Genomic DNA, 22,708 nt, shown 5'->3' on the forward strand with positions numbered 1-22,708 from the left:
AAAAAAAAAATCAGTCTCAGAGCCCAGGCCACTATCTGCAAACATAATATTTAACTAGAAAAACAAAAAAAATGGCAAACAGATTAAAGCAGCATGGTCTATGAGGTTGTAATGGGGAATCATCAGTGAGGATGCCTGGATTAAAGGGGCTAGTTGTGTGCAAGAATATCTAGCAGTGATAGAGACTGTTGTACATGAGAGGGAGAGAGATGGACTGAAAAATGTAAATGTCAAAACAAATCATACATATTTTATTTTCTGTATTTCACATGCACGTGTGGCATTTATGTCTTATCCAAAAGTATTTCCTGTATCACCTGTTGTAGCTTCACTATTGTAGAAACTAAGACATGAGTAATCAGATGGCAGAAATTACACTGCTGTCATAGCTCCCTATAATTTTAAAGGTTGACACAGCACCTTGACAATGATAGGAAAAAAGCAGTTTTTGTAGAAATTTTGTCAGCCTCCCCACAAAGAAGCATGGCAAATAAAATTACTGCTGCTAAAAATTGGCAAAGCACTAGTCTCTTTCAGTTTTTTAGGTCTGTCAAAAATTTAGTATTGTAAGGACTCGGGTCTTACGAGGAGCGGCTGAGAGAGCTGGGGTTGTTTAGCCTGGAGAAGAGGAGGCTGAGGGGTGACCTCATTGCTCTCTACAACTACCTGAAAGGAGGTTGTAGAGAGGAGGGTGCTGGCCTCTTCTCCCAAGTGACGGGGGACAGGACAAGAGGGAATGGCCTCAAGCTCTGCCAGGGGAGATTTAGGTTGGACATTAGGAAAAAAATCTTCACAGAAAGGGTCACTGGGCCCTGGAACAGGCTGCCCAGGGAGGTGGTTGAGTCACCTTCCCTGGAGGTGTTTAAGGCACGGGTGGACGAGGTGCTGAGGGATATGGTTTAGTGTTTGACGGGAACGGTTGGACTCGATGATCTGGTGGGTCTCTTCCAACCTGGTTATTCTATGATTCTATGATTCTACGATACTCTAAAGGCACACAAAACAAGACCCTCTATGTAGCTTTATCCTATGGCAAGGCCACAACCTGCCTATGCACAAATGCCTTCTGTTGTTTAAAACTGAAAATAACTAAGGAAAGATGAGCTGCAAGGCAATTGGGACAGGAAGTTGGAAAAGAGATTATTTACAAAACACTGGAAAAGTCCTGTTCTGAATTAAAATTAAAAAATTGCAACGCTCAGAATCAAACCTAAAGTCTGAACTACTTAACAGCCAACTTGAACCCACGCTGTCCATGTCCCAACTGAGCAAGTTAAACATCAAGGTAGGACAGGGAAGACTGATTACTGATTGAACTCTTACATGTACAGAATTGCAATGTTCTGATGAAGTATTATTGCTTGACAGATTTCTCAAAATCTTTAATCATCGCTTCATGCAGACACTGCATGCCAACAAGTTATGCCTCCAGATATGTCCCAGCTTTCCTACGTACTACCTGGGTTGAAAGGCAGCAGGCAGGAGCCACACTGAACCTCCCACCTCCACTGGCTGTCCCCTCCTCTTCCCTGTGTGGCCTCCAAAGTCATATATGACAAGTAAAACTGATGAGGTCGTGCATGTTTCTCTAAGGCTTTTAGTTACACGCTGGGATGCACAAAGTTCCTGCCTGGGCTTCATGGAAGGAGAACAGATCTTCTTATGCCTGCTTATCCATCTGCTGCTTCTTCCAGCTGCCATCTGAATACTTGAGCTTGCTGCTTTAAATACTGTGGTTAAAATCTTAACTCCTAAACTCAAGAATCGGATGTTCTGCTGCCACAAGTTAAGTATACTCCAGAATTCTCCATCTGAATGGCAATAGACAAACAATTCATTCTGTATTTTCAAAAAACTTCACCAAACTCATACAGTCATAAACAGCCTTTGCTACAAGTGGCCCTTGTTAAAAATTTTGGGCGGGAGGGTTGAAGTCTCAAAAAACAGCCTTAGATAGTCATTGTTTTTATTAAATATAACAAATTTTGACATGAAATACAGAGCTCTGCATCCCAAGTTCACAGAAAGACAAAGTCTTAGAATCACAGAATCATAACCCGAACTTTTAAGAGTATCAGATTAGATGTGCAGCACATAAGTGAATGTAATTCCTCTGTACACTATCTAAAGTGTGGATATGCTCATAGTACAGTATGCATAGATATAGCCACTACATAGTATGTAAAATGAAGTTGTTTTCATGTTTATTTCATATGATAACATACTCACTCATACACTACATATTGTAATTATTAGCTAGATTAGCGAGACACTTTATTAGATAATCACAATCTGTTTCATTTCTCAGCTTTTACAACTTAAAATAGAAGGACACCCCTACTGTGATGAAAGGTAACACAGCTTGCTGATTAAAAAGAAAAAAACCCACACAAACAAATGAACAGAAAAAAACCTGTAAATATATTCCCACAACAGAAAGACCAAGTTTTGATAAAACGAAGAAAGATGCATAGAATTCTGTGTCTCCAAATTCCTGCAACACTTCAGCTGCTAGCTCAGCCCCTAGTAATATCCAGCATACAGGTCCACAACTGAAGTTACTGTTTTCAAACAGGTCCACGCTCTCATCCTGCAATATGAAAGGCACAAAATCTGCTTTACTTTCTACACACCACCGACATATCCTTTCCCCCTTGAAGCTACTGGAGAGGGCTGCTGCTTTGCTGAGTCCCTGGGGTGGAGAGGAGCAAGACAGAGGTCTGGTGGCCACTCCACATCAGCAGCCACATCAACACCCACATATGCAGCAAGGATGAGTCAGGGAGAGTGAGCTAGCCATTATGTCTCCACCACTGATTTGCCTATCAGGATGATCAAGCTAGCCCCTGGCCACCCCCTCCCACATATCAATGCAGGTATGCAGTTACACCATAGCCACAGAACAAAGAATCAGAGGTGATCAAGAAAATAGGGAGTATTAATAAGATTTATAAATAGAAACTAATAGATGTTGTACTTGGATGACTTATGAATGTGGAAATCATGAGTTTTGTGTTGAGAATGGTTTGACGTATGACCCTGATGTTCTTCGAATCCCTACACACACTGTGTCCTTTTCCAGCAGTGCCACTGACCACAGGTAAAGAAGATAAGGAGCTGGGCTGACAGATACACCAGATGTTACCACTCCAGAATGGACTATAAGAGGATGAGAGGAGTAGGTCATAATTGGCACTCTCTCTCAGCTGTTTTGAGACCCTCACCGATGTCAACATAGCATCATGGATCCAATCCCTCCAAGCACCAGAGAATCTGCAAAACTCCACCTGCAACAACTTCATGAAAACATCTAAAAAGACTTTGTCATGGAACTCAGGTCATATAGTCCCTCACAAACCCTTATAGGATGCTGATATTGGTCTAGACTTAATCTTATATTCTTGACCTAGAACTGTAATATTATAGGTAATAAACTATATGTTTAAAGGCAGTTCTGGGTCCTACTCGCTCGGGGTGTGACAACCACATTGTTAGAAAATAAGCCATTAATGTCACTACACACAGTGAGTAGCTCTCCCTCTAAGAGAAGAACTTACACAATCTAGGAAACCTAGACAAGTATCACATATTCCTCAGGCTGATGTAACACACTGAGTTTAGGCTGATGTTAACTTTCCTTCTACCTTTTCCCTTCTCTCACTTGAAATGGAAAAGGTACGTAGGTCCTCCAATACGAGACATCTTCCGAGTATGCAAATGCTAAGCTTTTACGCTTAATTTGTGATTGAATCTTTCAACTCATTTTTTATTTTCTACTGTATCATCTAACAAAGAAAAGTTAAAATCATAATTTCAGTGTGAACTTCTTTCAAAAGTTTAAATAAATTAACATTGTTTTGATGTTCAACCCATACTCTTTCAAACTCTATGCAGTTAGGTTTCAAGTATGCTACAATGAAGCCCAATACCACTTGTAACACAATGCTGATGATCCTCTGAGATTTCAGAAATACTCCCGGGTCTGTGGTTTATGTATATTGAAATGTATAAAAAACTAAAAAAAAAAATGGAACACAGTAAAATACTGACTCCTATATGACTCAAAATAAAATTGAGAATAACATAATTTATTTTTTACTCCTGCAGCTTCTTAAATGCCATTTCTCCAGATACCTTTACTTACGTTGAAGGGATGTCAGGCTGTGAGTTTCTAACTGCTACTATATGGACATGTGCTATGTAAACAGCTAATTCAATGAATAAAAATCAATTTCTTAATAAAAAGTGATTGTCTTTTGAAATAATTACCAAAATGGATCTTTTCTTTGATTCTCAGCTGGATGGTAACTGAAAAAAATGTGGAGGAGGGAAGATAAGACAGTTCCACTTTTCACTATGCTACCATTGATACACAACCTTGTATGAAGTACATCCTTTGAAGAAAGACATAAAGGGTAAAGACATAAAGGACATAGAACAAGGGAGTCTGGTGCTTAAAAAACCCAACTAATACCACCAGGACTATTAATTCCAGTTACAACAATCCATGGCTTAGCATCGTATTGTGTCCTAGGCTGACCGGACACATACAAAAGGCAATAGTATATCTGCTATACTCTTTCTGGAGGCTGTATAAGCAGTCATGGAAAATCAATTTGAATACAAATGTAATTTGTTAAAAGAACAGTGAAAATCATTATGTGGGGTCATGCTGTCAGCAGTTTGTACAGAAGCAGATGCTGCCCAAAGATGCAAAGGCATGTGATAAACAGAAAAATCTTGGTCTTTAAAAGCGTCTGTGATCTTCTCAGTCTTTCGATACAGCTACATGAGAACAAAGCTACAGTTAACCTCTTGTTTCTCAGCATTTTTACTCCTCGCAGCTGCAGAAAGAGGCTTTGTAGAAACTTCCAAGCCTCAGAGAGCGTGAAGGTTCCTACTGTAATGGAGAAAAAGGCAGCATCTTCAAAACAGTTCCTTGAAAGTTCCAAAATACTTATCTCGGGCTCACAGGATACAGTCATAAAACAAAGAACTACATTTGCCTGGTTTTGGCAATGTCAATGACATTTTTGGGCAAATCATACATAAAAAAATCTAGCTAAGTGAGAAAGTGCAATGGAATTTAAGGATCAGCTCACAATAAAGACGGCTGAAAGAGTAAACATTCAGAAGCCCCTGTTGCAAAGATATTTAACACATACACATGGAATATACCGATTTGCTATGCACTTAGTGTCATTACTGTAGCCAATCAGCTTACATTACATAAATCTGGGGATTAAAAGAGCCACTGGTTTTAAATTACGTATTCCTATTATTTGATCCCAATCTTCACTGACTGTTCTGAAAGGTATTGGCCCATTTTCTCTTAAAAAAACCACAAAGTAGTACTCAGAAATCTGTATTACTGTAGATGAGATGCACTGTATTTCTTCCACCTGAAATAATGTCTTGTGGTCTCTGTAGTCACTTTTGCCATACTGTCTGTCCACTACAAGTTAGAACCAGATTGTCTCACATTCAAATTTGACCAAAAAACAGCAGCAACAGCAAATCTAAAACCTTACAGCCGTTTTGAAATATGTATAAAAGGACATGCTTTATCAAAAACTTATCTGCATCTTCTTGCAAGCTCAGGAGCCGAAGGCATTGCAACCTTGAAGCCTAGTTTCATCACATGCATGTACATAAACACATCTCTGAAGATCAGTCCTGTTACAGTGCATAAGATTGCAAATTTACCAGACTAGCCACAAAGAAGACAATCCCAATCTTGCACTGGGAGATTTTTTTCATCCTCCACATTTCTCTCTCTCTCAATCTTTCTCTCCCTTCTCACTCTCTCTCCCCCTCTTTTTTTTTTTTAAAAAAAAAGCCTTTCTGATAATCTATGCATGTGTTCCGAATGCAAAGCAGAAGAGGTTTTTAAGTCATGATGAATTAACATCATTTTGATCTCCATCATAATTTTTCAGAGGACCAACAAAAAAATAGTTGGAATTTTCCTTATCAGTAGATTTGAAACATAGGTCAGTAATGAACTACACAACTTAACTTTGATGTACAGCTGGAATTTACCCCAAGAAAAGACTGGGAAGAACTGACCACTGCATAGATGACAATAACATCATACACGCTTATACAAATGGATTCATCAGTAAGTAATGTTCAAATAAGGTACAACAAGTTTTGTACTGTTCAAAACCTGCTCTCAAAAGAGTTTGAGTTAGTTAAAGTGCTTACAGTCATCATAACTTTGAGAGTATATATTAAAAGTAAACGTTACGACAGCGAGCAAAATTAACCCAGTATATCAGACCTGTCAAGCAGAATCTCACTGCTTCAGCATTAAAAAAAAAAAAAAAAAGACTGTACAATTTTCTTCTGTTTCATTTTGTAAGCCAAGGACAAACCTTTAACTGAGCAATAAGAGCTTAAGCAATCACACAGCAAATGGATTTTTTTCCTTCCTATTTCAGTCCTATGAAGTTCTTTTTAGAAGCTACCTAATAACATGGCAAGACTGTAGATTTAAATGAAAAAAGCTCTCAGATGTGAACTATAAGAAGTCCTATAGAAGCCCAATGCAAAGTATTTATGACAGGTCCAGACTTTCTGGCAGATATAGTATCTTTTGGTTAAAAGACTGGGCATAAACTGCAGGTCTTAGGACACACTGCATAAGCGATCACACGCTCACTGCAGTTGTGTGAATGTTACTAGATGACAAGCCGTGATGAATAATTTAAGATCTAATAAAATATTCAATTTTACTGATACATCGATTTAAAAGTAAAAAAACCCGTGAATTATGACAGGAACAGGTCTAAAAGTCAGTGGAAATACTGTTAGTCATTAGGATAACAGTTCCTCATTAGGATAACAGCTGTTCTCCGAAGCTTCTCCAGCCCCGGGAGATGGAGGGGCAGGAGGCGAGGGGCTCGGGGGAGCCCCCAGGCGGAACGGGGGCCGCCCCGGCGGGATTCTGTGCTGCGGGACGAGGAGGGCGGTGTTGCTGCGGGGGAGACACGGCGGTCCCGGGGCTGAGACCTTTCTCCGACGGCGCCGCAGCCGCCTCGGTGCCGCCCGGGACGCAGCGGGGTCCGACGGGTGGCGACTTGAAGTGCCACCGCTCCCGGAGCCTTCCCCGGCCCCTCTGCCTTCGCATGCTGAGGAACCGGCCCTTCACCAGCCCCTCACGGCGCTCGGCTCGTCGCAACATGAGCCCCGACAACTTTTTTAATGCGAGGAAAACAAAACTCATCTAAGCCCGCACTAAACGATTCTTCCAAATAATAATAAAGAGAACTCTAAGAGCTTCAAAGTTAATTTTTTGGAGGGATAGGGTCGGGGTTTGGGGATTTTGACCTTTTTTTCGGGGGGGGGGGGGGGGCGTGAGACACAGCGAAGGCACCGTTGATGTTTCAATAGAGATGCCCTAGTTATAGGAAGAGGCAGGCAAAGGGGCGCCTGACAAGAGCTGTTCGCTGCTGCCGAGACACTGATGCCCCCAAACGTGTTCGCCAACTGTTCCGCCGTTCTCCGGGATCTCCGTCTCAGAACTAACAGCCTTCAAATTAAAATGAAGACCGGTGACTGGGGTTGGGGTGGGGGGAGGGAGGAAGGGGAAAGAGATGCGGACAGCTCTGTGGGTATTATTAAATCTTCCCAGCCGCTCATCTGGATTACATTTAAGCTCTGACAGCATTTCTTTCGCCCTCTCACCGAGCGCAGCTTAACAGCAGCGCATGTCTGAGGATGGGTCTTTCGTCGGCTTGTATTTAAAATGTAGAGAGAAGTATTTTATTGTTTGTTTGGTTTAATTAAAAATAAAAAAAAATTAAAAAAGAAAGAAAAAGACGAGAGGCGAGCCCAGGCGGAGGCAGGCGGCTGCGAGAGCCCCGCCGGCCGCGCCGCCCCGGCCCCCGCGCCCCCGGGCTCCGACCCGCGGGAGCCCCGCGCCCTCCAGCCCCGCTCCCGCCGCTCACCTCGGGCGAGGCTCCCGCAGAGCACCAGCCAGGCCAGCACCGCGCGGCTCATCGTCCTTTGCTCCCGCGGCCGCGCCGCCTCTGCCGAAGGGAAAAAGGGAAGGAGGGAGGCGGCGGGCGGCGCCTCCGCCCCGGCGATGCGATGCGGCGCGAAAGCGGCTCCCGGCGGAGGGACGCGGCTCCCCGGCTGCGCGCAGCGCGGCTCCGGCTCCCGCTGCCGCCGCCCTAGCAGCGGCGAGGAGGCTGCCCCGCCGCCCGCCGGCTCTGCGCGCCCGCCAGGTGCCGCCGCGCCGCCAGCATGGCCCGGCCAGCCGCCTCCGTCCCGCCGCCGCCTCCTCCTCCTCCTCCCCCGCCTCCTCCTCCTCCTCCTCCTCCTCGCGCGACCGCGGCTGCGCCCCCGCTCCGCTCGCCCCGAGCGGCTCCCCCGGGAGACGGGAGGAGGCGGCGGGCGGTGCTGCCCGGCACACCCCGCACCTGCTCCGCCCCCGCCGCCGGCCCGGGGTGCGGGGGGATGCGGCGGAGCGGGGAACGAGGGCCGGGAACGGGGGGAGCAGGGACGCAGCGCTAACTCCTGCCAGAGCGCTTCCCCCTGAAAGCCCGTTTCGTGCCCCCCTGCCCCGGGGTCCCTTTGCCGGTCCCTCCCGGGACTGCACCCCTGGCGTGCCTCCTCCGGGAAAAAAAACAGTGTGTTTCAGTGTATCCCTGGCCCCGAGGGCTGCCCCCTTTATTCGGGAGAGCGCGCAGGCTCGCGCGGTCCGCGGAGCCGCTTACACCCTCCTCAAACTTTTGTCCTGCAGGTGCTGTCTAAACCTTGCGCTTTACTGTGCTCTTCTCCAGCTGCCGCCTTGAAAATCCCTTCCGAACATCCAGGTAGAGAACGTAAATGAAATGTAATTGCCCATTTTTCCACCAGCTTCCTCAGGCGGGATGTCATCCTGCCCGTTACTGAAAGGCAATCAAAGCAAGAAGGCAGGACGTGGAGACGTTTCGGAAGGAGTCCAAGGTGGAGAACGGGAAGGTCCAGCCTCAGACCACTAACCGCATTGGTTTTTTTTCTTTTCCTACCTGCATATATACAACTACTGCGTATATTACAAAAGTGGAGTAAGTATAAATTGCCCAACGGGAGTCAGAAATCTCTTCAGATATTTTATATATGTAATTTGCATCCCCTCTAGATGCCCTCATATTCAAACAGTCTATATTAATAATACATTAAATGTTAATGCAATTGCTGAGTGAGAAGAATGCATTTAACAGGATTAGGTTGTTAAGAAGTATTTCTGTAGATATAACCTCAGTGTCCTGACCGGTAGGATGACAACAAGGAAAGACATCATGAAATTAAGAGTGGGAACGACCCATCTAATCTGTTGACTACTTTGGCTGGCATCTCACAATAGTTGCCAGGATTTCATTTTACAAGCTCTTTGTCTACCGTTAAATGCCTGTAAGTATCAGGGTGACAGCCCTTCCCTAAAGCTCCATCTGAGCTTTTACGTCTCAGCTTTTACGCGTGAGCTTGCAATTAATGGTGTTTTTCTATGACATTGGAATACGTTACATTGTAAGGAAAGAATTAAAAGGATCAAACTTTTTGTATTGGTTAGACTATAAAATTACCAGGAATAAAACTCCTTGATAAAGAGCATTTTAAAGAGAATTGCAGGGCATTTTCTGCTTGCATACATGGCACGGGTGCACACACCAATCATGCATGTCATCCATGATTGGATGCAAGCCTCTGTGGTGGCACTCGGCCACCAGTAGTGGGGGACCACAAAATTATCCAGTATGTTAGAACAGATACAGAAACAAAAAAACCATCTCTCCTGCACTAAAGAAGCCCACACCATCAAAGAAAATATGTTAGCACAGGCTTTATTCCAGCATCCCTCTGGACATGCAATAGCTGGTAGCATTCGCCCAAACTCTCACTGTCCTTGCCACTATGTTGTGTTCACATAATTCACTGAGCAGCATTCGCATGGGCTACAGTCATGCCTTCGTTTTGCTGTACAGATACACTTTGTGATTGCATCACTACTTCTACAGCAACTTGGATTTTACACATCAGTTTCCATGCCAGAGATCTCCCTGAAGAGCTACTGCCTGGAAAAAAAAGTACTATCTCTCGTCGAGGGTTGTGTTACTCTCAGTACAGAGATAGTAGAAATTCAGGAAAACTTAATAAAGCTTCTGATATTAATGCGTCGTTTCTCCACAACGGTGCTAATTTTACTGCTTATCTCCGTTTTGCAACCGAGAATCCAGCTGTCATAATTGCAGGGAAAGCCACACTTAGCAGCTACTGTGGCAGCCCAGCATGCCTGCACCCCCAAGTGGCAGTCTTGCTTTTTTTTTTTTACGTTTCTTGAGAGAATAAATCTGTAATACAGCCCCTTTATTTCCCCAATTAGGATAAATCTGAAGAGCCTACCTACGCTTGGCACTGGGAAGCCTTTTTCCAGTGAGAGCCTGTGACGAGCAGGTGATTAAGATGACACAGATACAGCCTCTTCAAAACCAGGCATTGTTTATTCAGCCAAAAGGGATGAAACAACAAAAGACTTTTATGTTTCCTTTCATTATTATCTAAAGTGCAAAACCTTTTTGTTTTCAGATTTTGTAATAAGTTTTATTCAATAAGATCTATCTCCCCATCTCAGAGCAATCAGACTGTTCCTGCAGCTTTCTTGCTGCCCCTCTACTAGGCTTCTCATCAGTTGCTGCTTCCTCCTGCTTGCTTCCCCATGTTCCATGAAGGACCTTGACTCAGAGATGCTACAGGAGATCCATTTCATCCAGTATCTTACTTCTATCCAAGTTATTTTTCCAGCTTAGTGCTGTGAGAATGGCTCCCAGGTACAGACTGTTTCTTCCTTCCAACTCAGATACAGTAATTATTTACATCTAGGAATTAATATGGATTTTCTGGTATGTATGAGCAAATCTATTTACTGTACTAGCCTGAATTTTACCCAAGACTCCCCATGCTATTGTGCTATGGGCCCACAATTCCTCACCACTATGTCACCAGTGCTGTCATCGGGGTTGTTGTGGTTGCAGTTTGTCACAGCACCCTCTGTCCGCAGTGACCAGACCTTCTGAGTGAAAAGGCTGACCTAATATAATTCATTGTCCTCTAAAGTTGAAAAATGGTGGATTTTTGCCACTTGTTGTACACAACATTCTTGAAACAACTGCCGCACTTGGCGGTGGGAAAAACTGCCTTTTGGCTCTGCTGCAGGTATGTAAACATCATTTTCATACAGGAAAATGTAGGACTCAAGACATCTCGAAGATAGTTATTCCCTTATTTGCTAACATGTCTGCAAACCCTTAATGACTTCCCAGCAGTGTAGGCATTTGGCTGAAATATGGATGGGTTGGGACTGGAATGGCACAAGCCATTGCATCTCAAGCTGACATTCTCACCTTTTGTATGGATCTTAATATTTATATACCATATATAAATATTGCATTTTTATATTTCTATTTTGATATTTATCTGCAGTGCAAAATTCTTCCATCATGTAAATTAGTTCTGTGCTTCATGCTCTGTAATTAAGTACCAAAATGGCTCAAGAACTGCCATATATTAATCTTTACTTCTTTTTTCTGCCATCGCTGTGGGAACATAGGACATGAAGATCACTTGTCATTTTCTAAATTGTTTCTGCAGTTTTTTTATGTTTCAGCATAATTTCTGCTGAATTATATGGAGCTGCACTCTAATGTGCCACTATTTATTTCATTTGTTTTCTAATCACTCAGGGTCAAGAACTCTTTTGTATCAAAATTTTAAACTTTTTTCCACCTTGGTGGTCAGCATTGTTTACCAGGAATTTCTGCCTAATAGGATTAATGTGGAAATTGTCTAAAACTACCCATGCTTAGGCTGGGGATCCCTAGAGATCTTCTGGAATGGAAATGGTTAGAGCAGAGAGACAGATCCACCACTACATTTCAAAAAGAAAACAACATTGTCAGTTTCTTTGACAGTGGTCAAGAGCTATTCCATTGCTGGCAATGTCCCCACTTTTTGTTCCATATTTTCATTAGTGCTTTTTTTTCCCCTGTCTTTTGTCTGTAATATTTCCCGTCCTACCACAAATTCTTAAATTAACTCTTTGAATTCCTAGAGTACCTCAAACAGAAAAGAAACATAGGCAGCCATTTGCCATGCTTCCCTTAGATAAAAAGCCATCAGTAAAGGAAATGCAACAAGAAATCTTAATTTACTAAACAAACACATTTTTTTTTAGAATAAGTGATAGAATAATTCTTGGTGGTAACAGTAGTGATACAAGACCTAATACTTCTTCACAAAAGGTGAACCAGTTAACCGCCATCTGCGCTGCAGTAGTAAAAGAGTAAGAGCTTATCCTCACTATTTGCTAACCTCTTGCCAATTTTAGAAGTCTTCTAGTAAACATAAATGGAACTTGTCAATTACCCTTTAACACCCTTAAGGTATCTTGGATACCAGCTTTTCTTAGGAGATCAGCTTTACCACTAGTTCCCATCAAAGCACTGCCCAGATCTAAGCCCTCTTAAAGTGAGAGATAAGGACAAGCTCAGAGCCCAGAGTGTACAGGCAGAGATTACATTGCCACTGCAATTATAATTAGGACTCTAACAAGCCACTGCTGCACACAACCAGTAGAAATTTCCACAATGTTTTCTAATAATATGTACTTTGTTCATCATGAATTTGTCATACACCTTTCCATATAACAAGCTACTCTGACTCTGGAAGTCATTAGCATATATTTGCCTTGGAGAAAAGAACAGATACTACCTCTGTCTGTCATCATCACTGCAACACTGCCAGAATTATTCTTTTGGTAGATGCTGCCTCTGAAAAAGGAAACTGTTCTTTTTTCTCTTCCCAAACAGAGCCTGATCTGCTGCTTCTTGAACATTTGGGGTTTCCAGTTAAGTCAACATGGGGTTTTGTTGTGTAAAGCATAGAGGGTCCCGTTTCCCTCAAACCTTTCTTGTTCAAAAGAAGTGTCATGTAGTGCTACATCACAGGTAAGGAGAGAAGTGGCTGTGCAACACAAGGTAACACTCAAAGTTGATGTACCAAAAAAAAATTGAAATTTTTCTTTCCCTCTTCTGTAGCACAGGGATAGGGTTTTGATTTTACAGAAAGGAGGCAGCAAAATCAGTGTCATAATTGGTTTTGATTCCCTTTCTTTTATCTTGGAAATAAGCCTTTATTTTCTACAGAGGACAGTCATTTAACAATCCTGTGCAGTGGCTAAATGTCTAAGTGTGTTTCAAGATGAATCCTTTGCCACCCATAGTATGAATGTATAATGTGCACAAGAACATAAAAGAGAGGAGTGCACAAGCTAAGGTGTCAGAAAAAGCCCTGAAATGGGGTATTACTACATTTGTTCTACATATCTTTCTGCACATCATTGACATTGTGGAGCTAGATACTAATTAATTTCAGCTGAAATTATTCCCTATACACTTGTGAAAGGAAGAAAGTTAGCAATTTAAATTTATGTGAATGGTTAATGGTGGTTCTCTTCATAGCAGCAGGGCCTGTGTAGATGCTGAGTACTGCTATATTTGCATTCACTGCCTTTGCAGGCATGTTGTATCCAACCCTGCATGGTTCCTCTGGTTTTTAGATAGGAAGGTCTGAGTTAAATATTGACGTTACTCTTCTTTATTCTCATGTTAAGGTAACAAGGTAAAGACACACCCCTGTGAAGTATCAATCACAGCAAGAACAAGGGGTCTTCTGATATGGGTACAAGGTGGTTTACTCCTTGAGATGTTGTGCTAACAGACAGTCATGCTGTAAGAATGCAAATCCCTCTGTTAGAGGGCTATGGGGTAAGAGGACAATGAGCATCCAGAGAGTCCATGAAACCAGTGGCTTTGCAACCTACGCCAGTTTATAAAATGCTTTTGCACTTGGTAGAGGGAGACTGACTGGTGCCTTGTATGCTGTGTTTCTGTACCTTCCATGGCCTGCATCCCATTTCCAGCTGCAAACCTGTGTACTGAAAGGAAATCAGTCAGTGGAAGAGAGATTATCTGGTTGAATAGACCTCAGTTCCTTAAAAAAAGGAGTTAACACACTCCTCTCTGCTTTCAGAGTTTGTCTGTCTCTCCACTGGTGCATGATTTTTGTTTTGTCCACTTGCACACAGTACCTTCAGCTCTTGCTCTAATAAAGATTGTTCTGCCCTGTTTGTTTGTACTCCCTTTTATGGCAAAGCTAAATCAGGATTGTTAATGGGAGCATTAGATCACTATCAAACACATACACCATTCTTAACAGCTGTTTTAAGAAGAAGCTGACAACAGTTCTTTGGAATCTCTAGTAAATTTTGCCTTGCCTCACATCCCTCAATGTTGGGATCTAACAGCCATCTGAATCTAGCAGGAACATGTATGAAGCCAGATTTCTAGAAGCTGGAAGGATTCATTCTTATGCAATGCATGTTGCAGGCTTTGAAATCTCTTATCAGTGGTGTTGCTACCACTTGATCATATGAGGCTGAAGCTGGATTTCTACAAAATACACAAGGGCTGTGGTAGAAGAAAGCTGATAGAATTCCAAATATGGCTTTTTAAAGGCAAATCTGAAGTTCATATCTCAAAATCTGTAACGATCAAGGTATTGTTTGGGGTTTTTATTTTTTTGCTTCACTGCTACATAAATGCTGGAGTTGCAATTTTGCAAATTTAAATGTGTTACACCAAGGTCTGCATCCTACTGTTATTTATATCAGAATTCCAAGGGCAGCACAAATGAACTTGTAGAAAGAGTTTATTTCACATATCTAGAAAATATATTTTCATCTTAGAGAATGTTTTAACTGTTTAAACTGTAATCAGCGCTTATAGTGTTTGAGGCTGCTTTTCTCTAATTGTGCTGTTGCAGGTTGTTCAATAAATAAGAGGAGTTCATTCCTTTTTTCTTTTTTATATCCTTGTTATTTTTTTTTATTCTGAGAGAGAAAAAGAAATTTCTAATGTAATTTTTAAAATTCTTTTGTCTTACTTTCAGCACTTATATTGCAACTTTAGTTTTAACAGCTCATTCACACTGAATTTCAGAACCTAGGGGAGGAGCCATTAGATCACGATGAAGTAGTTAATGGAGTTATGCCATCTGCATTTCAGAAACTTAACTGCAAACTGAGTCAAAGACCTTGTGATTTCAAAATAAGAGAATGTTTTAGAGCCAGGAAACTTTTGACACTTGGTGTCTCATGGTGGAGTGCATCTCAAATCAACATTCTATACACCTAATAGATGGCAATTATTGGTTTTGTGTAAAACAATAAGAGAACTACCTAAAATTTTTTCTTTCATCTTCTGATGAGTGGGCAGCCGATCACAACATTTTGGAATTTGTCAGTGTGAGAGATTTTAGGAATACTTTTATACCACTGCACTGAACTGATAGAGCCATCCTCTCTTAATGTATGACAACATTCCCTTGTCATATAAATTTATTTTTATGTGTTCTTGGTTTTAATGTTTTTTTTTTCCTTTCTTCTTTTAATAGTTTCAGTTTAGTTGGTTTGTGGGGGTCTTCTGAGGGGATTGAGATAGGACCTATAAGCATGCATTAAACACTGACAGTCACCACACACACACAAAAAAAAAAAGTTAAGGAAGAGACTTGTGCTAGTTCCTGTTAAATTTCTGAAAGGTAATATTTTTCATGACTGTTACAACATTTATGTGCAAGATGGAAAAGGACATACTCATCTAAGGAAGAGATCTTTTCAGATTGTTAGTGGTACAGCAGCAGCCAGAAAACTTGCCTGACACCAGATGTTGAGATTCCTCCCCATACTCTGAATCAGACAATATAGCTGCTTCATCTGATTTTCTCAAATATCTTGTCTGTTCCCTTCCCCTCAAGGACTCCACTTTTCCAATGAGTACTCCTCATGATAATTTTGAGAAATCTTCATTTTGTCTCATTTGATTTTATCTCAGTGACAGCTGTTGTAGAGGCTGGGGACTGAAGCTACACCATGTTAGAGGTTGTGCCAAGGTGCAGCAGCAACATCACATTCCTTGGAGGATTCCTAGCTTATATTTACAGTGGAAAACATGAAGCACAGGAGAGAAACAAATGAATGGGCAAAAGAATAAGTAAATAAAATGGATTATGACAAAATAAGACCTACCTATGCAATTATTTTACTAATGTTATATTAATTATATTGGATATGGATCTCAGTAAAGACATCATTTAAAGATTACTTAGGCTGTCTGAGTTAAAAGCTCCTTCAACCCTCAATTTGACTTCTGTATCCTAACAGAAACTTCTTAAGGATCATGCAGATCTCAGAGCACCAGCAATGTCATCTCTTTTAAGTACAAAATCAGGACATCCCTCCCCGGAGCAGTAGGTTGCTACAGAACTATTTTACTCTGCTAGCAGCAAATTTTATTAATAGTAGTAGTAACAATAGCAGTAGAAACAATAATAATAACAACAGTAATGGTGGTGATTCCTCTAATGAAAACAGAGAAAAACTCAACAAGAGTACATTTAAGTGTAGGCACCTAGAACAAACGTTTATGTCATCACTGGATGGGGACATTGACCATATTATTCAACAGAATTTATACTGCATTATGACTAAATGTTTGTAAAACCATGGATAATTCTTAAGAACATTAAAATATATAAATATTTCACATAAATATTTTCTTTCTGCCAAGGTTTTTACGTATGTCCCTCTGCTTATTACTTTTAGATACCCTGAAGTGCTACGTGAATCATGGGTTGATCACATCAAAAGCTGTGTTTAATGTTTATAGTTGACAGTTTCCTCTCCTGAAGAGGAACATTTTAAAGGGCAATTTCCATCCTTCATTTTTCTTCATCTAGAAAAGCTTCCTCTTTAAGAGATTTTCTTACATAAAAACGTGAAAGCAAAAACTATGATAAAGGATGTTGCTATATGCATTTATTATAAATATGGTACTCAGGAGTTAGAGTTTTCAGAAAAATAGTTTTCTTTCAGGTCCTTTGATTCCTGCTATAAAATCCAGTTATAAATTATGAATGGAAATAATATGGAAGCATATTATTTTTAAATTACTTTTCTCTATAAGCAGTCAAATATTTTAGTAACTTGCAAATTAGAATAGTTCTTACAAATATTATATACTCATTCATCAGAGATGTAATGGTGTTTAGGATCTATTCAACAGTAAGATTTTGTAGCTTTGGTAATCAAAAATCCAATGTTGGAGCACTGCAGCCATAGAGAAGAATAATATTAAATCTCAATATATCTCTTTTCACAATGGGGAGGAAAAGAGAAAAAAAAAAGGCAGAAGCTGATAAGAATAACCAAAGATACACTTTAAAAAAAAATTCTGATTATTAACCTTTGCCAAGCTGATGATTAGAACCCAGCTTTTCAACCATATATATGCATGCAAGTAAGAATGACACCTTTCAACCCAGATTTGGGGTTTTTTCTGAACCAAAACAACTTCTTTAGCCTAGGCAAGGTTTGAAGTCACTTTTATAGTCCTTAGATTAATAGAAGACTATTGTATCTAAAATTGAAAAAAAAACCCAAATATGACCTTCAATCCTGAAGAAAAGTCACATTCTGTTAGACGGACAGAGAAGAGTTGTACTTCAATGTCAAATGTTTTTTGTTGATTTGCATATCATTCCATGTTCTGGCAACTGAAGTCTCTAGAAATCAAAGGAGTGGCCCAACCTACCAATCCTTTATAAATGGGTATTTTTACATCCTGTTCATTTGGATCTGCAGATCTTTTGTTATAAGGTTGAAAACTAAACCCCTTAAAAATAAGGTACTTATTTTTAAGTACCTTAAACTAGGTACTTCAGAGATACTGAACTAGGTACTTCAGAGATACTGAAAATTGCACCTGTGCTTGATCCACTATAGTGTCCCAAAGCTGAACTGCCATGCTGTGAACTGCACAAGAGACATTTGCTGCATATGCCTAGTTCACGTTATTTAGAAGCAATGATGATCTAAATAAGAAATTCCTTAGAAAATGAAAAAAAGAAAAAAGAAAAAAAGAATCCACATGATTTAGCATGTCCTGTTGGGATTGAAAACACAGAATTTCTTTGATAAGTTTTAGAATATTGGGAATTCAATGGCTCCAAGTCCAAGACAGAAGTCTTCCTTGTCATCCAAATTAATTCCTTCAGAATTCCTTTGTCCTTTAGGGTTTGGATTTTTTTTAGCAAGTCTCTGTACTTGATATTCCTTTGACCATATTTGTTAGCCTATTTTCCTTTTGGATATGAGAATTCTGGAAGACCATGCTTCCAGAGTAAATTCAAGATTTATTTTTTCTACCATTTAAAATAACTTGTAGAGTTTAGCTGTTTGAAAGATGGATGTATGTCCCAAAATATTGGGAAGATCGGTTCCTAAATAAAGACAATTTTGTCTCACTGTGAGCAGAAAGAAGCCCACGTATTTTAGACAGCCGTTGCTTACACTGATGAGAAGATGCAGAATAATCTAGAGTGCAGGGGTGAGGAGGTCTTTGACCATGAAAAGAAATTATGGAGCTATTAGAATGGGATGTAGAAGAAAGATCAGAGGTTCATTTTAATTGGAGGACTGCATAAAGTAACTTGAAATATGTCAGATACTGAGAAAATGAAAGAGAGGAGATAAACTCATTTAAAAGCGGCTGAATTACTGTGATATGAAGGAGAAAAAATAATAAATTATTAGAAGGGATCACCTGGTTATACTTCAGTGTTACTTATAGTGGAGGACAGAGATTACTGTGGATGGAGTGTCATGCAGATATTGCAGTAGATTTTGATGAAACACAAAAAGAAAAAGACCCCACAATACTTGTAGAAAAATAGGCTTAATTAATTTTGTTGCTTACAGAAGAACTTTTTTTAATTGGTTTTTAATACAGATGCTTTGTAAATGTAAGTGTAATGTATTTTGTAAATGTACTCATTGGTTGCAGAAGAAGCAAGATAAGCATTTATCTCTGCCTTTATCTACAAGAATAATAGAGATGCTATCCATTCACAAATGTTAACATTAACACTTTGATCACTTGCAGGAAATGTATATTTAGCTAGCAATTTTAAACGATTATCCATAACATTGGTGATATCTTTAATAAAAATACTGTATTATATTATAGCAATATAGATGACCAGCATTTGCTGGAGTCCTTACTTAGTATTCTGTCTGAATTTTATTTTTTTTTTTTATTCAGTCTGCAGCTTGTGTTTTGTTTATATCACTTCCCATTTCCATTCACTTAAAAAAGTTACTACCCACCAGGGTATTATTTAAAGAGATCTCCTTTTTATATGATTTTGTTGAACTGTTTTTCTAAGCTGGGAAAGGGAAGTGAGAGTATGAACTCCATTTTAGGAACCAAGGAACAGTTCCTGTAATTTTTTTTCACTGTAGTAGTCAGATTATTCACAAAAATCTGAAACATCTTAAATCAGAAACACAAAGTCATTATTCCTCAGGACTTCACTTACATCAATCATTATTACACCAAAAATGTTAGTATTAGGAGTAGTGTGATTTGCAATGCATTTCTAGTGCTTTGTAATATTTAGTGACAGCAGTCCAAGCAAACAAATCAAGACAAGAATGTGCTTAACATTCTTTTAATTCTCTCATTTAATGAGTTTGAGTCATATGGACATTCAGAACTAAAGTGTTCAAGAAATGTCTTTCAAACCATACAATATCACACACAGTACCAATTAAATATCACACACAGTACCAATTATTATGTTTGTTGGCTGCCTGAATAAAACCAACATCTTTGATATCTTTGATGTATTTGACAGTCTCTTCTGTATACGCTGATTAAAAAATTTAAGTTAGGTTTGGGTATTTTTAAAAGGATATCTATAACATCTTTAATTTTTCCCAGTACTGAAATTTACAATTACTTTCACATCTGATTGCAAGAGAGAGAGGTGTTTTGTTATAAATAATCAAGCAAACCAAGCTTCAAAATGAGGGATGGATATTTGAGCAACAAAATTTCAAAATTCCTTTTTGAATTTTAAACACAAGAGATTATTCTTCATTCAACATCATGGAAGTCAGCTAGAATAACGGAGAACAAAAACCTGATTTAATCTAAGTAGTATATAGTAATTTAGTAACTCAAGAGATCAGTTTTTCATATAGTCCTGTGCTAAGGTAAAGAATTCTTCTGTAATCACTCTGATTACAGAGCGTGTATTTGCTAACACCTGTGATTTGCTGGATTTTTGTCAGTTCTGCTGTTCTTTGAAAGACACCTTAATTGACCAATTTAGTGACTGAGTGATTGATATTTAATCAGTAGCCTCCCTTAACATGTCTTTATCTTGTCACCTCTTAATTCACACACAAGTTACTGGAATGCATGGTGTTAAAGTCTGTGTGTGGAGCACTCAAACAAATCAAAAACTAATACAGGCAAACAATGTTGGAAACCATAATTAATTTCGAATAGACAATGCTAAGGATGCTTATGACACACCTATGATATGCTAATGATAGAGAAAGATGTTGTTCAACATATGCTGTAAAAACACAGCATTATGAAAATTTATGTCTTACTTGTTTTAAAAACCTAAATAACCAGTTAACTAAATATCAAATTGCAAAGCCTTGCCCATAGGTTCACATTTATTCTCTTTTACTTATGTGGTCAATATCTTCTCTTTTTTTTATGAAACTGCCATAGAGAGAAAATAAATCTACAGAGAAACAAGATTAAGAAAACTTGGTCAATAAAAACTGAATTTTTCAGAAGAAGCAGGGGTACTGCGTTATACATTGATCAACAGATAAAGCTTTCAATGACTGATATATGCTTCCTATAACTAGTCAATTCTTCTGCGTTCTAATATATCATCATCTTCCTATCCCTATGCAAAACTTTTTGGTCCTTTTAAATACTCCTTTTGTCTTCAACAATAATTAAAACTGAAAGCTCTTCTCACAACAATCTAAAAAATATCCAACAATGCTTTGTCAGGAACACCTCCAACTTAATCAAAACTAATTATCAATACAACAATTTTATGGTCCACCTTAAGGATGCTTTACTGCACATGAAGTTGCAATGGCTGTAAGTTTCTGATGGTTTACTAGAAAAAAAAAAGAATATGAAGAACAAATTAACCTAACAGCAATTTTCTGTTTGCGTATTTACAAGTTGGTGTATTTTTGTTTTGTTTTATTTCTTAAAGGTGCAGCAGCCATTCTTATAATACTTTCTAATGCTTATTTAAAATTACTTGACCTTCACCATAATTTTTCTCAGTTTCTTGCACAGAAAGAGATAATTCTCAATGATGTCTCATGGAGCAAAATCAAAACCTAATTGTTCCTCATTTGCTATGGCTACTCTACTCATCAGTGAAAACATAAGTTAAAAATGCAGGGCTTTCCTCTCAGAAGCACAAAACATCACAAATATTCTTATTTGTTTATGCTGTACAGTTCTCATAAGAACAACTTAGAGGATGTAATTGCTTAAAAAATAGCATTTCTATCTTTTAGCTCTTGGATGTGTGAAAAGTCATCCTAAGCAGTGAAGAAAATAAGTAGCTGTGAAGTGCCTGGAAATGATCTGATATATATCTACTCCCAAAAATCTTTTCCCTGTATCCAACATTATGTGTTGGGAACTGTTATACTGAAGTGTAACAGACTCCCATAACATCTGAGATACTTGAAATGCTGAGGCACACTGGCTCCTGTGTTGGAAGCTGTTGCAGGAAGGATAATAAAACGCCCTTTTCATTCCCTTGCAGATACTCAAGCACAGCTCTGAATTAAAACCAACAAGGGAAAATTTAGATAGCTTTTCTCCCAGTGATACAATTAAACAATAATATCTCTTAAATGGAGACCAATTAGGTACTGCCAATAAGTTAATGTGTTTGGGATTTTTTTTCCTGTTGCTTGTATTTCTTTAAGATTAAGATTTCCTCTTAATAGGCATTTTACAGAAGACAAGGTCTTGGGAATTTAGCTTCCTAGCTCAGTGTTTCCTTGTTATATCTCCAGGATAACATTTTCCAGTTTCCTCCATTATTAATTTGATTACAGACACACCATTAAGGAACACAAAGCACTTTCAGATATCAAGATGACTGTTCCCTTTAAATGCACTTTCTTAGATAAAAATTTATGTAGCCAGATGATAAACCTTTTATCTTAAAACTTTTCAGTTTTAACTCTCTTTTTTTTTTTTTTTTTTTTGTGTGTGTGTGTAAAGCTGAAATATACTGTAGTAGCCTTCTAGAGCTAATTCATACCTAATTCACTAGGTATGCTTGTACCAGGCCCCAAAAGTGGAAGAGTTAAAGCTGTGTTAAAAAGCAGACTGACCATGTCTTATTTCTCTGCCTCTTCCTTCTTCCTTCCCAAAAGTCTGAGAGTCTCTTCCGTGATACAAATGAAGATATTGCTCCTTCTTTATACCTTAAGAAGTGTCATGGCTGCATATATGGGGGAAAAGTATGCTAATGCTACATTTCTTGCATAACTGCATGTTCATCAGCCTCTGGAAAAGCTGCCCTTTCAAAGTAGTATTTCTGTCTAGCTGTTCATCATGAAAATCTGTCTCTAATATAGGGGATCTGCAAGAAAAGGACCAAAATTCCAAAAGAATAGTTGATTCAGTGTTTAGAAAATAATCTGGAGACTGATGTTACTAATGCCGAATTTCTATGTCATGTTTTATGGCTC

At 39.4% G+C, this 22,708-nt stretch overlaps 1 protein-coding gene across 1 annotated transcript in view; it reads right to left on the reverse strand.

Moving 5' to 3' along the window:
* The window catches only part of EDIL3 (EGF like repeats and discoidin domains 3), a 253,055-nt gene extending 244,923 nt beyond the window's left edge, over positions 1-8,132 (reverse strand). Inside the window, exon 1 of the mRNA XM_069880337.1 lies at positions 7,953-8,132. Within this exon, the coding sequence (XP_069736438.1) occupies positions 7,953-8,004 (52 nt within the window). The 5' untranslated portion in view covers positions 8,005-8,132. The remainder of the gene's footprint in view (positions 1-7,952) is intronic.
* Between the last annotated feature and the right edge of the window lie 14,576 nt (positions 8,133-22,708).

The sequence above is a fragment of the Phaenicophaeus curvirostris genome, chromosome Z, assembly GCF_032191515.1.
Source record: "Phaenicophaeus curvirostris isolate KB17595 chromosome Z, BPBGC_Pcur_1.0, whole genome shotgun sequence".
Classification (NCBI taxonomy): domain Eukaryota; kingdom Metazoa; phylum Chordata; class Aves; order Cuculiformes; family Cuculidae; genus Phaenicophaeus; species Phaenicophaeus curvirostris.